This window comes from Thalassophryne amazonica, chromosome 10, assembly GCF_902500255.1.
Source record: "Thalassophryne amazonica chromosome 10, fThaAma1.1, whole genome shotgun sequence".
Classification (NCBI taxonomy): Eukaryota; Metazoa; Chordata; class Actinopteri; order Batrachoidiformes; family Batrachoididae; genus Thalassophryne; species Thalassophryne amazonica.
Genome location: NC_047112.1, coordinates 105799692 through 105818364, shown reverse-complemented (window position 1 = coordinate 105818364; position 18673 = coordinate 105799692). Strand labels below are relative to the sequence as shown.

Here is an 18673-nt window from a genome sequence, read left to right as displayed (position 1 = left end):
GGCAAGAATTGCTATTCATGTAAATTTGTAAATTATTTTCCCAATGCCCTCAACATTCACACCTCAAACTTTAAACCCAAAGCTGCAGATTTATAAATTATACTTGCATCAAACTATCGCTGGTAAATGAGTCAACATATTGGCCTAATTCTGAAAGTGGATGTGAAACGTTTTGCAGAGGGGGCAAGTCAATTTGGCGCCTGTCAGACAACAGTGTCATTTAAGTGGCAGAAAATACAGCACTGATGCAAATCCAGGTGCTGGACAGTGGTGACTTTTTAATAAGGGCAATTGTGCGATGCGCCACCAGAGGAGAAAGGGGAAAAACAGAGTAGGGAATTTTTCTGTCACATTGTCTCACACCAGTCTGCAGAGTTTGTCCTGCTTCTGAATCATCGTCCAGTCAGTATGAATTTATGTACCATGAAGTACCGCCCCTCTGGGATGATTTTAGCCAGGCTTAAAGATTGCACTGACCACTTCCAGAGAATTCATTCATCCTTTCAAACTGCAGACTCTCAATCTCCAAGTGCCAATCAGTGCAAACACTTAAGATCTTTAAATCATACCTAAGCCGGGGAAAGGAATTACCATAGCAGCAAGTGACTGAGTGGTCACATGATTTATGATCAACATAATATCAAATAATATCATCTCAAGAAATAGCGTTAAGAATGTCCACAGGTAACGAGTACGGTGCATCTGGAAAGTATTCACAGCACTGCACTTTTTCCACATTTTGTTATGTTACATTCATTTTTCCCCTCAAAATTCTACTCATAATACCCCATAATGACAACATGGAAAACATTTTTTTTTTTGGTAATTTATTACAAATAAAAAAACTAAGAAATTACATGTACATAAGAATTCACAAACTTTGCTCAATACTTTGTTGATGCACCTTTGGCAGCAATTACAGCCTCACGTCTTCTTGAATATGATGCCACAATCTTGGTGCACCTATCTTTGGACAGTTTTGTCCATTCCTCTTTGCAGCACCTCTCAAACTCAATCAGGTTGGATGGAGATCATCGGTGAACAGCCAAATGGATTCAGGTCTACGCTTTGGCTGGACCACTCAAGGACATTCACAGAGTTGTCCTGAAGCCACTCTTTTGATATCTTGTCTGTGTTCTGAGGGTCACTGTCTTGCTAAAAGATGAACAGTTGCCCCAGTCTGAGGTCAAAAGCGCTCTGGAGCAGGTTTTCATCCAGGATGTCTCTACATGTCTGCATAAGGGATGGTGCCTGGTTTCCTCCAAACAAGAGGTCTGGCATTCACACCAATGAGTTTAATCTTTGTCTTATCAGACCAGAGAATATTGTTTCTCATGGTCTGAGAGTCCTTCGGGTGCCTTTTGGCAAACTCCAGGTGGGATGCTATGTGTCTTTTACAGAGGAGTGGCTTCCCTTTGGCCAATCTACCACACAGGCCTGATTGGTGGATTGCTGCAGAGATGGCTGGCTCCCTGACTAAGGCCCTTCTCTCCCAATCGCTCAGTTTAGATGGGCAGCTACCTCTAGGAAGAGTCTTGGTGGATCCAAACTTCTGTAGAAATTTTACATCTCACACACACGTACAGGATGTGTGTACTCAAGAGCACCGTAGTGATTTCCAGTTCAATTGGGACCTTGAATGTGTATGACCTTCTGGTCACAAGCTTTCAGTGATGATGATATTGTGTGAAAAACATCTAAATATTCTCAAGTGATAAGATGCACTACTACTTTATTTCTCACCATGCTTTAGCTTGGAAACTTACTTTTGTAGCACATTTTCCTCCTCTTGAAGTTGAGCACTGTGTAGTTGTTGGCACTGACGCTCAGACTAAGCTGTACTGTCAAAACAGCCTCTCCATCGACCTTGCCAGAACAGAAGAGGTCCACTCTAAAGACTGTGAAAATGCGATGTCAAGTTTAAAACAATCAAGACATTTCACACGCTGAATATTAGCAATATAAATATTCCCCAAAAGAGGTGTCCTGGAAAAATCACTTTCCATTATCTCTGAGGTTGAAATCCATGAAACATAAACCTACTAAAACTTCATTTTGGAGAGAAGTGCAACATAATTCATAACATAATTCCTCCAGGGACAAGCTTCACTGCGTGTGGGAGGCATGATAAGAGTATTGTGGATTGTCTTTCAACACTTATTTCCTGAACAAAGCCAGTGAGCCACAAAGTCCCTCATCAGGTCTCAGAATGTTGCCTCATCCTATCGAGTTCCCACACAAACCCTTCCAAAGTCAGATTAAACAGTTTCAGTGAAATGACAGCATTTGTGAACCTCTAATAACTTCAGCACCATGTAAAAAGCCCAGAGAGTACGTGTTATGGTAAGAACACATGACCAACCAGAGGGAACGCTGGGAACCTCGCCCTGGCTGGAGATGTTGCTCTGCGGCTGGTTCACAGCAACAGGGTTCTCCACTTGGAAACCAAGCTGGTATTCGACCTGTAACACAGAACAGTGAATGAAACCTGTCAGCACTGGCACGCTGGGTCTATATGGAATTTTTATTTTTTTAGTCACTCACTCATTCAGTATTGATCTGTTTTATTGAAAGGAAATTCTTCTCTGCTCCAGCCCACTATGTAGCTATGAGTAAAAAGTAAGCCCCCTGGGCTGCTCCCTTGTTTTCACTTGGGGTCACCACAGCAGATACAAGGTGAGTCTGTATGTTGATTTGGCACAGATTTTACCTCGGATGCCATTCCTGAAGCAACTCCAAATTACATGGAGAATGGGCAGGGGTGGGGTTTGAACCAGGAACCTTCTGCTCTGAAACCAAGTGTATTAACCACTGCAGCCATAGAAGCCTATAACTTCTTCAAGGTTGTCTGGGTGTTTTGGTGGCTTTCCTAACGAATCTCCTTCTTGTATGGGCACTCAGTTTTTGAGAACTGTCTGCTTCACAGACTTACCACACTGTTTGCAATTGTTCATAACTAATGTAAATAAAGTCCAAAACATAATTAGTGTCTTGGAAATGTTTATGCATTCATTCATTCATTGTCTGAAGAAGACTGGCTGTAAAAGTGATGGTTAATAGGTGTTATACTAAAGGGTGCACATACTTATTCACACCATCATTTTGGTTTTTAGAGTTTTATTCCTTTTAATTCATAATGTAGAGATTCATTTTCACTGTGAGTTGAAAGGGCATAATTATGGAAATTTGATCCTGTTTTTGTCCTAACAAATTTCAAACATGTAAAAACTCAAGAGGTTCACAGACTTTCAAGCAGCACTGTTTGAAGACTGCCAAAACAAAACAAGAAATTCAGAGAAAATTGTAACCACAAATAAACTGCAGGTCAATTGTTCAGGTCCAAGTTGATGTTTAAGAGTACAGGAGAATTCAATGCAACATTACTTCCGGGATATCCTGATCCTAAAGTAGCCCGTCCATCAGCAGAGCTAACTTGTGTCCACCATATTAGTGTGTCTAGATAGAGAGAGTGGTGACATGTCGAGTCAAAAAAAAAAAAAAAAAAAATCAGTCACGTGACTCACGGTGCCATCTTGGGATCAAAATAACGTTCGCTGTTAATCTGTCTGCATGGAAATCCAGCTATTTTATTTATTTATTCGCTGAAAATGATGGGATGGGTTGTTGTGTGTTTGGATGCACAAATAGACACAGCAAGGGCTTCAAGATGTACAGATTCCCTTCAGATCCGAACAGAAGAAACATTTGGGAAAATAAAGTCAGCTGTGTGGGATGGAAGCCGACATCATCATCCAAGCTTTGCGAGGTAAGTTCAGTCCAATGTACAGTAAAACTCACCTAAACCATCATTTTTTTTTATGTGGGTGAGGGGTCTGCTACACTGGGCTCAGGCAACTTATATAGGCCAGAATTAATCTTTTGTGTGGATGCAAAGAACTAATTTAACAAAAATAAAAATTAAAAAAAAAAAAAAACACGCTCCCGCCACAACTGCTGAGTCTTCTGCCTGAAATTAAACAATTTCTGAAACGTTCAAACCATGCTGAATATGCACAGCTTTTGGATTTGAAAGCAAGTTTAAAAGCATATTACATGTGGTATCAAGCAGGTTGCAACAATGAGACCTGCAGAACTTTCCACACATGGACACAGAACTTAAGCACCAGGACAAAGACCATGGAGCCGAAGAGTGCACGTTATGATGATCATGTGCAGAGCATCTTGTCAGAATTTGACAGGCGCTTCACTGACTTTGCATCCAAAGAGCCTATTGTCAGTTTTCTCTGTTTTCCATTTGGGGAAAATATAGATGTGGACTGTATATCGTCCAAAGTGGCATCACTCTTGGACCTCACACTGAAAAATAACACTGAGCTCAAATCCAGAGCAACACCTGACATGACATGAATGTTCAAATCTGGACTCTAATGCAGGCAGAGAGTGTCTGAGTGCCTGCTTACAGCTCCACTCAGCTCCTAATGTCCGGACTATGAGAAACCAGCTTCCTTCTCTTGGGGCCAGAAGTCCCACTAAGGCAGGGAACAACTTTTCCAACTTGAGGTCAGTCACGGGCCTACTTGTGCTTATTCTTTTCCACCATGCACATTTACTTTAATGAGGTAGATCGCAATACACTGTCGACTTTAAAAGTAGATATCGGTTCAAAAAAGGTTGGGCACCCCTGCTCTACACCATACTCCATAGTGTTTCCATACACCTCAGTCGAGATCAGAGGTCAAACATTCTATTTTTGTTGGTATAAAGCACAAATCATTCTTGATGCAAGTGTTTGGCATGTTGTGAGCCTCAAGTTGTTACAGAATATCACATTCCCCATGTTGAACTTTTGCAGGGTGAAATATCGTATTTCCATCATGATATACGAGTACATACCCAATTGTGCTTGTAAATGCAGGTAAAGTTTACATTATGCTGTCTCATGGGGAAGTTGCAGGTTTTTGAATTTGCCACAGTAATGTCCTGTTAAAAAGCAGATATCAGGTTTCTAGACTATGCTTTGAAGCAAATATTCTCCTCTTTCATTTGCAGTTTACTTGAGCGGATACATAGTGTCTGAACATAAATCACAGGCCACTGTTTGCTAATGACTCTCACAGTTTGGTGATGTTAACAAAAAAAATCCTGTACAGTCCGTGACACTCTACAGCAGGGGTGGGCAATCATTTTTTGCAAAGGTGTAAATGAGAAACAGAAAATATTGTGGAGGGCCGGGCCAAAAGGCTGAACTCAAGTCTGCACAATAATAATTTTATTCCTATATAAAAAGCAGTAAATAGCATTGTTCTGACAAACTGTTCGATGTTCTGATTAGAAATTTTTAGTGTAGTGGTGCTGTTGGGAACTATAACCGTGCACAAGGCTTCTACTCGGTGTCCTATCTAACCTTGTGTTCCTGAAGCCCTAAGACAAAAATGAAAATCTTTTAGTACTGTTTCTGGTCTGATTCTGTGCTGAATTGTTGATTAGTTAAATTTATCTAAAATGTTTGTGTTTCATTGACACACTGTATGTCACGAATGTGCAATGAACTTATTTGAAAGAAAAAAGAATGTACAGAAAGACAATTTAAAAGGTGGGAGATTCTAGACTTTTTTTTTTTTTTTTTACACATTTCCCCTGCATAATTTTCAGTTTTGAAGTTTGAATTCCAAAGTCACAATATCACCAGGCTGAGGGCATTCACTTCAGAGTGTGAAAATCTCATCTTGTTGCTGTGATTCAGATTTTGACACCCGTCTATATTGTCAAAAACAAAACAAAATAAAAAAATAGAAAACAAAAGGTATAGCTTTCCTCCCCGAGTCAGCAGGTGCATTTCTGGAAAACGTCTTATTAGTCTGCATTTGTCAGCATTTCTCAGCATGTGATGTACATTTTAGGAAAAGCAGAAACATCCCGATGGCTGACAGAAAGTGAAACGAACACTGCTTCATCTGATAACAAAGCTTCTGAGTTTTCATTCGAAATTGAAGGTTCGGATTTACAGAGGCTATACAGAGAGACAGGAGGCGACACACTTCACCCCAAAACTCTTAATTTTTCCAATCTGTGTCGCTGGACACTATTTTAGCCCTGCCGTGAGCGTGCACACGGTATATCTCCCTGACGTTGTTTTTTTGGTGGTGAGGACTTTGGAAATCACAAGTGGATGACTGTTCAGGTTTTTTTTTCTTCTTCATCTTCTCAGTGGAGCTGGTAGGCTTTATTTTAATTTTACTTTGAGTGTCTATCTTGATGTGAGACTGTTCTGTAATGGAGCAGCATGCGCTGCACTCACGCGATGTGCACGCGCACTAAGTTTTTGCATAGTGGAAAGCGACTCCTTTTACTGTGACTGCATCAAAATTAACAGTTATCACTTAAAAAAAACGAGTCATATAACATAATATCACCCATATGTAAACTTTGTAATTAATCTGAGGTTCTATTTTTAACGTGAGCAGCATTTCATTCAAGTGCGCGCTGAGACATTTTCCTCTAAGAAACGCTGTCGGGAACACTTGGAAATGTTATGATTTCAGTGCGACGTGTCCTTTAAAACACAGGAGAATGGAAATAATGCATGCCGCTATCCAGCAGCATAATCTCAAAGTGTGTCTGTGTACTTGAATAATTTTGAATTCCGTTCTGTCATTTTTGTCATAAAAGCCTCCCTGTTCACTGTTACAGAGGCCGCATCCTTCTTAGCCTCTGATCGGATCGATCCCACAGCAGACAGCGTTGATTGAGTCGGCTGTGCACCTGCTTCTGTACGCTAGGAGCCGGCGTGCCTCCTCCCCAGACCGCGCGGCGACCGCTGTGCCTCACACGGGCTGTGGTCCCGCCAAGACGAAACAAAAAATGCAGAGATCGTCCTCTGATCATCTGGCTTCATGTAACGTTTGCATTTGTCATGGTTTTTGTCATCTGGATGTAAACAGGATAAAATAAAGAGCTGAAGTTGTTTATGTGAAATTTACCGCAAAAGCGGATTTGTGTGCCGTTAGATTCCCACCAAGTCTCCAACGGAAATATCATGAGATGACACTACACTATAGCAGCACTAGATGGCAGGATAACAGTGTGGCACTTCGAGTGCCTTAATTGAGAGAGTGGCATCAACTCAGAACATGGCACCATTTTGGTTCCAACTGCGCTGAACTACTGAATGAACCTTTTATGTTTTCAACATTTTTTTTTAAATCATTATCACATACAGCAGCACATCCAGGTACAGGTACTATCAAAATAAATATAAAAATAGTTAAACTATCATATTTACATAATTTATAATGATTTATTTGATTCATTTAAAGCCTGATTTATGGTTTTGCAGGTCTGTAACTGTGTCATGCAAATGACGTGTGACAGTTTTAAAGTTCTCCATCTTTGGATTATACTTTATTCTGGACTAATTTGACCCTCAACAAGCTTTTCTTTCTACAATCATCACCACCAATTCAAAGGTAAGCTGTACATTTTCCTCTTTTTCCAACTTCGTGCTGTAAAGTTGCGGATCCATTTGTAATCGGAGTGCGCACTGCAAAAGCTACTAAAATATGATGGCAGACGAAGGCGTGAAAGCAGAAAAGTGTCAAATCACAGCCTTTTGCTGTGTCTGATTTAACAGGTGCAATACAAAAACAATACAAAAAATTTGTGACTTTTTTTGTCCGGTCACTGCAAATATTTGGTTTGTATGATGACTGTTTAGGTGAGTTTTACTGTACATTACTGAACATGGGACAGAACAATAAATTTACCACGCAAGGCTTTGATAATGTCGGCTTCCATCCCACACGGCTGACTTTATTTTCCCAAATGTTTCTTCTGTTTGGATCTGAGGGGAATCTGTCCATCTTGAAGCCCTTGCTGTGTCATTTGTGCATCCAAACTAGAACCCGACTGATATGGATTTTTTGAGGCCAATGCCGATAACGATATTTGGATGAAAAAAAAAATGCAGATAATCAATAAATTGGCTGATTTGCCGATAGCCGATAAATCAGCCAAATTTATTTATTTTTTTTTTTTAAATGAATAAAATGTTCTTTTTTGGACCCTTAACAAAAAAGGTATGAGCTAAAAGCTGAAATACAATTTACAAGTTATTTACAATTTAGTAATGCTTGGTCCAGGCCGTCGTATATGATGGTGTCAGCCCCAGAGGGTTAATGGCGAACGGCAGTAATTCCCAGAACCCTTCCGGACAACCAGTGAATCAGAATGTTTCAACCTCTTAGCAGTAAATGAATGTTTGTCATGCTAGAAATAAGGTCTACACAATGTGGGTTTAATAAAAAGTGTGACCGAAGCAATAAAGCACATTTGACACATTACTACTTGTAACAACGTAATTTTGAGTTTGTGTGATTAATAGAGGTGTTCCAAGATTACACAACCACCCAAAACTGAATTATTATTTCACATGATACAAAATATAGGGCTTTGAACATGCAATCTGTGCAGTCTTTCTCTGTTTTTGTATTTATCGCATTTCTTTTGCTTGATACAACTTGTTGAATTATTAAAATAAGGTAGGCAGGGATGTATATTATTTAATTTGCATTTTAATGCCTGATAATGGCTCAACACTGAACTAATATTATATATATATATATATATATATATTAGAAATATCAAACAGGAATGATGCAGACACTACTAGATAAATATTAACCCTCTGGAGTCTTGGCTGTTTTTGGGCGTTTTGACTACTTTTGATTTTACCTTCATAATTTACCTTAAAAACTGTTTACATGGCCTTGTTTAGTGTCATTTTTGTCAGCACAACCTCACCTGTGTAACTTTACAGTTTTTCCGACATACTGCATTAAAACAGTAACCCATTTATTCAGCCCAAAACATAAAATTCGAATCAGGAAAAAAGTTTGTTTTTTTACTGTGAAAACCAGAAATATTTTTAACGAACCATTTTCACATCTTAGAATGTAAATATAAGTAGTAAAGTTCAAAAATATATGTAAAAATGTAGTATAAACAAAGCTATATACAACAATTCACATTAAAATGGAGGAAACACTTCAGGCATTGTTTGTGGCTATTTACATGCAATAAGATGCCACACAAATTATATTTGTGCCACTCATAAAAACAATTCCTGTTCAATGCACATCAGAAGCTCCAAAAATTTGTATAGATATTCCACCTCAATATCCATGTGTATTTTTCCCTAATTCCTTGTTTTGTAACATTTTTATTGGTATTGGTACAGACTGTCCTGGCTGTGTTAGTGGCCAAAACAAAGCAAAACAAAAAACAAACAAAAACCAACAAAAAAAAAAAAATATATATAGAAAAAGGTGTTTTGGACTATATGGGGGGTGTCTTCACCTCAACTTCTGTGTTCTCCGCCCCTGGAGCCTGCTTAGTGTTGTGGCAGTGTGTGTCTCCACCCTGCTCTGCTGCAAGACTCGCAGAAGGAAGGAGAAGCGCGCGGTCCGATCCACTGAGCTGATCTGTGCACACAGATCGGTGAATCCACCTGCTCTCGTTCGGCCAGACCAGAACAATAAAGTCCACTTCAACATCAGATTGATTAGGCTCTGTTTCAGCCTTTGATGCGCGCTCTGCGGTTCGATTGTCTTCATGCAGTTCAAAAAAAAAAAAGAAAGACTTTACGCGCTGTTCCAAGACGCTTGATTATTTTCATGCACTAAAATAAAAAAAACTACACCACCCACTAACTACACAAGCTAAAACACTCCACCACACACACACACACACACACACTAAAACACACTCCAAGCATGGCAAATATCATACAACTTTCAAAGCGGATCGTTTTCTGCTTTTTGCTCCGCACGAAACTACAATTTCCCTTCGCTCAGCAACCAAATTACGTGGATTGGGAGTCAGTTTATTTGGTAATATATTTTATATATATATTAAAAAATATATTTTACACCAGTGAAAGAAAAATGTGTGTACTGTTTTTACCTGTTTGCTGTCGCAGAGAGAGAGACACGGAAGAAAGTCCCGATCACAAAGCGCACACACACACACACACACACACACACGTGGGGTCTGTGCAATGTCATCAAACCCATGTGGAGTTGGTGGATGTGATTGGTTAGCTTCTGTTTTTTCACCAATGCTAACATCCCTTACATCAGGACTCCCTGAGCAGCGGCAGGAGAGAGGGTTTACAACCCTCTTGCTCTTCCAGCTGAAAGGAGGAAATGAGTCATTTTGCTGCAGCTGTCTGCAAAATGCACAGCGAATATGAGAATATTATCCCCCCCCCCCCAAAAAAAAGACCTTGCATAAATTATTAATCATAATTCAAATTATATTTGGCCTATTAACAAAATTTAAAAAGTGGTTTGGTGGTTGAAGTTTCCATGTTCAAAACACATTCAAACAGACCCTCAGAGTGGAGCTGATTGTGTGCTATGTCCACTCAATTAGGTCGTGGGGCTTTTGACGAGAGGGCGTGTCATTCGACTCACGAGGGTTAACACTAGATAGAAATGATGCAGACAATAGGGGATCAATATTAACACTAGATGTGGTGATGGGATTAACCAAGAGTTTTTTTGCAGACAGCCATGAAAGAAAATACTAGAAAGAAATCATCAGCCAAATGCACCAGTTTGTACAGTTGAAACAAAACAAAACAAAAGGGCATATGAAGAAGCTAAGAAGAAGGACAAATCAAGGACACAAAGAGAAAGAGGAAATTAAACATGAGCCAAAGAAAAGAGAGTTCAAAGAAGAATACTAAATACTTACTTTGGGAAACGTAACCCAGGTTCAAATATATATTTTAGCATATTCCTTGTTGAACAATTCTAAAAATAACAACATATCCATCTGTACAGTCCATGACATGGTAAACTTAGTGGTATTCAATACCCTGTAAAAGGACAACGAAAACAGTTTATCCAACAAAACTATGCACAATCATCCTCGACATCATGACCAACTTTCATGAAAAAATTGGAATAATTCAGTAACTTAGAAATTTTCCCAAAAGTGAGACACAGTTTGACCCCTGATCTTGACTGAGGTGACAACATCGTAATGGAGAATGGCAAAAGAGTGCATTATTTACATCCATTATTACAAGACTGGATGGTGTTGTGCTTCAAATGCTAACAACTGCATGCTTTGGCAATCTGTGGATGACCAGGTTAGTACACATAACGCCACTCTCAGGATCCCCAAATTCATCTCTACACTAGCTTGCATGTGCTGAGAGAATTCATCTAATGTGTTTATTGTAGTGTTGTACCTTTTTCTTGGAATGCCATGTGAAGTGTAAGCTGTTGGTCTCACTGGGTACAGGCAGCATGAAGGAGAGCGCACAATGATTCACCACATCATCTCGCACATAATAAAGCTCCGCATCCAGGCCTGTGGGAAGACGGCACACATAAAAATGTACCTGATGAGAACATGCAGAGATCATCTTCTAAAACATACTTTAAATCGAAAAGAAAGAGACATTATACTGCACATAAAAGCCTTCATTTCACAACAAAAGATCTCATCTGCAAGCAGTCTCTCTCTCTCTCTCACACACACACACACACACACACACACACACACACACACACACACACACACACACACACACACACACACACACACACACACACACACACACACTAAATTAGCTGAAAAGACCAAAAAGACCCACTTGTAAAGAGGAGTTCCAAACTCACATTTTAAGTATCTGATCAATAACAGATGGACGAAACACATCTGTAAGCACTTGAGAACTTAGCCAAAATTAAAAACATCAAGACTCACAAGTGAAACACTATTCAAATATGACTTCTATTTTCTATTCACAAAAAATGGAAGGGACTGGAATCCCTGATGTATCAATGAATAAATACAGATTAAAAAGAAATCCAGCACCATCCACAGGCCGTGCAATAATTCCTTGAAAACGCTGGTGTAAATCAGCATCAGAAACAGATGAGGGTTTTTATTATCATGTGCTGTAACACAGTGAAACCTAAATCTACTTTGTATTTTGCCGCCGCCCTCCCCCCCAGCTCTTGCTAACACTACATTAAAAGGCATCTTAAAAATTCATACAAGTCAAACAGTGAACTCCCCAGTTTGGCCTGAGGCAGTGCTATCAGTGGTTGAAGGCTGCATCTGACAGAGTGGGTTCTGCCTGTCTGTGTATCGAGTTAAAACAGAAATGAAGAATGTGCTCAGGCTCCCCAAAACCCCTAGGGCAGACTCAGAGGTCTGGCACACAGAATGTGGTCACACTGGCTTCAAACATTCTCAGGAATGGGAAGGGTGTAATTTACAGCACAGTCTATGCAAGTCCAAAACTTACATAGGCTTACTGGCATGTCATTATTTACAAATTTTGACACTGTACACTTGAGCCTCATGCAAGAACATTTTTGTATTTTTATCTTAAGACCCCTGTCACACTTAACAAGAATGTGCAGGAATCAGGCAGAATCAACCGGAACCTCAAGGTACAGTCGGGAGGGACAGACAGTCGGACAGCCGTCCAGTCCGGACTGAGTTGTGCACACCCACACAACTCAGTCCCAATGTTGTCATACAACAGAGACACGGACTGCTGTCACACTGTACGAGATACATAAATAAAGTGCCCAGACTGGCGGATGGATGCGCCGAGTGCTGTCACTCACTCACTCACTCATACACTTGCTCCCTTGTGCGCACTGACCTCTGACCAGGACATTGCGGCGGCAGGATGGACATGCGTCTCCCACACATGACGGACTGTCAGCACTGTGCTCCTGGACACAGCACAGCGAAGTGTTGAGCACACGGCTGTGCTCCGCGCTGACCAGTCAGTTCACAGGTGTGTGGCAAACCGCAGGACTGTGCCTGACATGGGATATACAGTGAGAAATAAGTATTTGAACACCCTGTGGACATGCACCTAAGATGATTTTGCAAGTTCTCCCCTAAGTGGGAGAACTTGCAAAATCGCAGGGTGTTCCAATACGTATTTTCCTCACTGTATGTTTTAACAGCGTCTGCACGAGGCTTTGCATGTGCATGTACAAGAGCTTTTGACAAAAAATGGAAGTTTCGCAAATCAAGGAATATTTGCAGCTCACCCTCTGTGCATTTGCTGGTATTAATGAAACAAATTTAACTCCACAGGAAGTTAGCTTTGAGTTAACATAAGTTAGCATGCACGCTCATGCTGCAAAATGTGTGATCAGGTTACAAAAATTGTGTTTTCAGTTTTAGAAGTGTTTATTTATCACTAGCTTTTACATAATATATGACAAAGAGGATATGCTTACACACAAACAAAATAGTTTTGCAGCTAGCTACCAGCCTGTGATGCCACCATGCTAACATCCGTGAAATAAGTTTAGAGGTGTTACTAGGTTTCAAAAATGGCGTTTTTAGAAGTGTTTATTTCTCGCAAGCTTTTAAATAATATATGAGAGACATGCATATAAACACAAAGCAAAGCGGTTTTGAAGAGACAAGCCACTGACATCGTGGTGCAGATCTACTCTGATTGGCTGTCATCCCCCACCACTCAAAAACAAAGGAGAACAGATTCAAACAGAATGTGACTTTTTAACCTCTTAAAATACGTCAAGGTTAGCCATCTTTGAACTTGTCCCAGGTCTGCATCCCAAGAATTTTCTCTGTGAAATTATCAATATTAACTCACAACTGTGAACAGTGGATGTTATGCTGCAGTGTACCATGGAAGTTTGGAGTTTTGGAGTTTAAAATGTTATTGTCGTTCATGTCAGTTTAACAGTGTTGTTAGTCTCATTGATTTATTGTGTGTTTGTAGTTCAATTGGTTTAGTCAGTTTAGTTAAGTGTCATGTTGCTGTTACCATGAGTGAGACGTGTAGTGCATTTGATGTCTTCCTCCACCTTCTCTGTTTGTGGGTGTGTAAAACTAAAACCACCTGCTTGCGGCAGAATGCAGAAAAGACAAAATGCTCTGTGTGTGTGTGTGTGTGTGTATATATATATAATTTCGATCAAGAATAAACTGGAGAGAGCTGAGATTTGCCGTTTGGTATGCTTATGTATTTTAGGTCAAGGATGAGCGCTGCCAAAACCGAACGTTGATGGGAGTAATATTTTTGAAGAAATTAGGGATATTGGCTCACAACACTGAACAACGGATGTTGAGAATTACATTCTGGACTCACACGGCATTCCAGCAGGGGGTGGTAAATCATCTATATATTAAAAGCCTGCATTTATTTAGTAAGTTCAATGTAAGTGCATAATATAATTGTAAATACTTAAAAAAAAAAACATGGATGACACAGGAAAGTGAAAAACGTATTTCCATTGTGGTCCATTTTTAAATGAAATGACAAAATAGAAGTAATAATACAAGACAATAATAATAATAATAATGATAATAACTAGGACTGCAAGTAGTCATGGATGGGTTCTCGCGTCCCCCGCGCCACTGCCTCCCTGGGCCACCACATCCCCTTTCTACGGTGACTCCGTGCCACCATGGTGGGCTTGCAGTATGGTTCAGTGGCGATTGTGGGATTGTGTGAGAGCTTGATGGCTGTGCGTTGAAACTGAGAACGAAAATGTCACTGAAATGAACAAATTGTCATTAAAGAGTTACTTCCAAATAAATAAATGTTCATTCATTCATTTGGTTGTTGCTTTCTGTTTGGAGTTAAGAAAGGAAGGCAGGAAGACAGAGGGAGTGACGTATTTGTTTGAGCACACTATGCACATTAAATATTTCTTGGGGTTTTCACTAGGATGGATGGTTGAGTCATACATAAGGTCAGTGTGTGTGTGTGTGTGTTCACATATCTGTAGTCATATAGTGCTGCTGAGTTTTTGTCATCATCTGTCGGAATTATTGATAGTATTTGAGATCAAGTACAGTTAAAATATACTCAGAGCATGTTCAGATTTGTGCAGCGGGGCGGACACTCATCACACAGTTCAAGTTTTAAGCAAATCAGTCAATGCATGGAGGAGTTATGACAAGTTGATGGTTCATCCACTATGGGGTGCTCAAAGCACAAATAGGGGGCAGGTGTGTTCAGGTGCCAACCCTCATCACACATGTGAAGTTTCAAGTCAGTCAGACAAAGCATGAAGGAGTCGTCATGATTTGATGTTCCATGGCGAAGGGTCAAAATGGCAGCACCATAGTGGCCACACCCTTCAACATAGAAAAAAGCTTTTAATAACTTTTGATCAGTATAGTCTCTGGATGATCTGACAGAAATTTGAAGTGCACTGGACAAAATCCCTAGGAGGAGTTTGTTCAAATACAACGTATGGAAATCATGCCAAAATGACATGAAAATTCAAAATGGTTGACTTCCTGTTTGGAGTAGACCAATGGTGCAATAGACTTTTTGTCACAAGTCACACGTGGATGAATTTCCATCTCCCTTCTCCAACAAAAAAAAAAAAAAAAACCTATGGGGAGGGGTTTTTGAAAGTTACAAGGGGGCGCTATAGAGGCATTTTGCGACGCCCCTATTACATGTAAGAGGTTGTCACTCTTGACCTGTGTATCAATTTTCATGATGATATGACAAAATTAAAGCCATCAAAAGGAAGACCGTAATTTCATAACAAAGGATAGACATTTGGCACGCCGTCACACAGATGCTATTACGCGTAGCTTCACAGTCATCATCATGTGCGTTCACCAACTTGTTCTGCATGTTTTAGAAGTGGATTGAAGTTGATTGCATTAACTATGTGACATCAGTACCTGTTAAAGTATAAATAGGGCATTTCCTGTTACCACCGGGGGTGTTAGGTGGGAAGTTAATATATGGGGATGTTCAGGGCGGAGCCCTCATCATGTCCAGCAAGACTGAAGGATCTACGATGAAGTATGTGGGCGTGACACCTGTTTGAAGTGAAAGGCGTGCTCTGAAACGCTCGCCAAAGTGACTTTTGATCAGCATGGGGTCATGATGATGTGTACCAAATTTGAAGATGATTGGATGAAATCCCTAGGACGAGTTCATTCAAATGTAAAGAGTGGAAAGGGCCAAAAATGGCAAAAATTACCTCAAAATCGAAACTTCAAATCATAACGGCTGAATTCCTGTCAACATTTCACCATGACGTTAAGAGACTTTTTTGTGTGTCCCACCATGGGAAATATGTGTTCCAAAATTTGTATGGCTATGACATAAAATCCCCAATGGGGAGGGTATTTTGAAAATTGGTAGGGGGCGCCATTGCACTGCAAGCATGTGCATAACCCCCCAAAAATTGAATTTCGGATCCGGCCGAATGACTTTGCAAAGTCTGGTGAGTTTTTGAGCATGGGAAAGGGGCGAAATTGGGGCTTGAAAAGTGGGAATAATAATAATAAAACAGCGTGATTATAATAGTGTCCTCATAGGACGACTGTCGTCACTCTGGCCCTGATGATGATGATGATGATAATAATAATAATAAACAGCACAATTTCAAAAGGGTCCTCGTCGGATGACTTTGTCGTCGCTCGGGCCCTAATAATGGTAAATAATAATGGAGTGTATATGATAACAAGAACCTAAACAATTGATAAATACATTCAGACAGTAAATTAAGATTAAAAAATTATGTAATTATCAGGGTTGAGTTCTTCTAAAAACTGTTGACGTCTAATGTTCTAAAAAACATTCTGGACTCACACACCTTTCCAAAATGATAACTGATGTTCGTCCTTCAGCTGCCAATATGACCATGACTTATAAGAACTGGGATGAGCGGGCCTGAGGCAAGGGTGGAGGTGGAACTATCAGTGTTTTTCCTTCTCTGCCGACATAGTTCTTTCTCTCTGATGCGCCTCTCCTCGAAGGCAGTCACACCAGATATTAAGAGGGCGTGCCAGGCAAGACAGTCCTCAGCTGACTTTTCCCAGGATGTATACGTAATGCCACAAAGCTTGAGGGATGCTTTCAAAGTGTCTTTGTGCATCCTTTATGAAAATTTTTGGGATTAATTTTCAAACCCTTTTTTTTTTCTTTTTTTTTTTCTTTTACATTAAACCTTTATTTTGACATTGTAACATTTGTACTTCCAAGATGTAGCTCTTTGTGGCATCTCTGACCAAGAGCTGTAACTTCAATGTTAGGGTAAAGTGAGAAAACAAACACACTGCAGGAGAATGTGTTGTGAGAACAGCAGTGAGTTTGTGTATTCTTTTCACATTTGTTTGCAAATAATATCAAGTATGGCTCACTGATGTTTCTGGTAGCAACATTAAACAACATCAGATAGCTCATGTTGCTTGCATCATTTCACAATGAAACATTTAATGCCAGCATCCCATCAAATACTTTTACTGTGAAAGGCACGCTGTCAGTGTTCCTTGCAACTGAGTTTAATTTATCAACACTGAGGCGACATTAAGACCCGGTCACACGGCACTAAGGAGGACACCAAAGCCAAAACGAAACAAGAAATCTGGACTTGCGTTGAATTTTGGAGACATTGTTTAACCCTCAACCAGCTTCGTTCCTGTACCTGCCGCTTCGTCAGAATTTTCAAACTGTTGAAAAATGTGAACGAATCCTGACAACAACTTCAGTTCGTCCCTACTCCGTTTTGCTTTCTGTCTTCACAGTTCCTCATTGTTTGCGTAGTTCCTGTCCCAACATCGTTCCGTTTGACTGTTGTCGAACTTCGTCCAACCTCCCAAGTCTGATGTTTTGCACGAACGCTGATGATATCCGAACGGATCAAGAACTAAAGATCCAATGAGCTGAATGTGACTTGTCCACATGTGTGGGACGAAAAGCAACGTTGCCATGCAGTAACAATAGCAGCAAGAACATTTTATCAACTACTTTAACTATTTACGCACATTCCAGTGACAAACAGCTGAAACAGCCGTGCGCGTGAATACACGTTACAGCCACAAACAACTGTGCATACGCCCATTCAAGCCGTTTGTGGATGTAACTTGCGTTGCACACACGCATGTTCCAGCCGTTTGTGGAACGTTTTGTTTAAAGCGTCGAGGTCAGCGTTCGCTTAGTTTTTCTTTTGTTAGTTTCGGTTTTGTTTCCGTTATGCACTCTTGATTCACAGGTTTTTCGGTGATGGGAGAAGTGCAGGATCATTCGTCCACCTTTTCTCGCTGATTTGTGACTTTTTTTCCTTCGTTCAGCTATCGGGCTCTTAACTAAAATCTGTTGTTCTGCTATAAATGACAAATTTCCCCCATTTCTACAAAGTTTCATTAAGTACATAAGCTGAAAAAAAATCTTATTGCAAAAATAATCAGTGACTGGTTGATTATCAAAATAGTTATTTGTGGCAGCCCTATTGTGCATTAAACACTGATGTGAAATAACCCTTTCTATGCAACTGCTGTTGGGTGCGAATGGACTAAAAAACTTTTAATGATTTAGTATCATTTAAGTATTTATGGATTATGTGTTCACATACATCTTGAGGTGTGTTTGTACTTTTGAAATTTTGTACTTGTATGCACAGTGACAATAAAGATGTTCTATTCTTATCCTGGATTGGGTAACGGGTGTGTGTACGAGGTCTATTAGAAAAGTATCTGACCTTATTATTTTTTCAAAAACCATATGGATTTAAATCATGTGTGATTGCGTCAGACAAGCTTGAACCCTCGTGCGCATGCGCAAGTTTTTCCATGCCTGTCGGTTGCATCATTCGCCTGTGAGCAGGCTTTGAGTGAGGAGTGGTCCACCCCCTCGGCGGATTTTCATTGTCAGGAAATGGCG

At 40.1% G+C, this 18673-nt stretch overlaps 1 protein-coding gene across 1 annotated transcript in view; it reads right to left on the bottom strand.

Moving 5' to 3' along the window:
* ryk (receptor like tyrosine kinase) overlaps positions 1 to 18673 on the bottom strand; it is a 203943-nt gene that overhangs the window by 124424 nt on the left and 60846 nt on the right. The window contains exons 2-4 of the mRNA XM_034180694.1: positions 11219 to 11340; positions 2363 to 2462; positions 1767 to 1898 (exon numbers count right to left, since the gene is read on the bottom strand). Of these exons, the coding sequence (XP_034036585.1) occupies positions 1767 to 1898; positions 2363 to 2462; positions 11219 to 11340 (354 nt within the window). The remainder of the gene's footprint in view (positions 1 to 1766; positions 1899 to 2362; positions 2463 to 11218; positions 11341 to 18673) is intronic.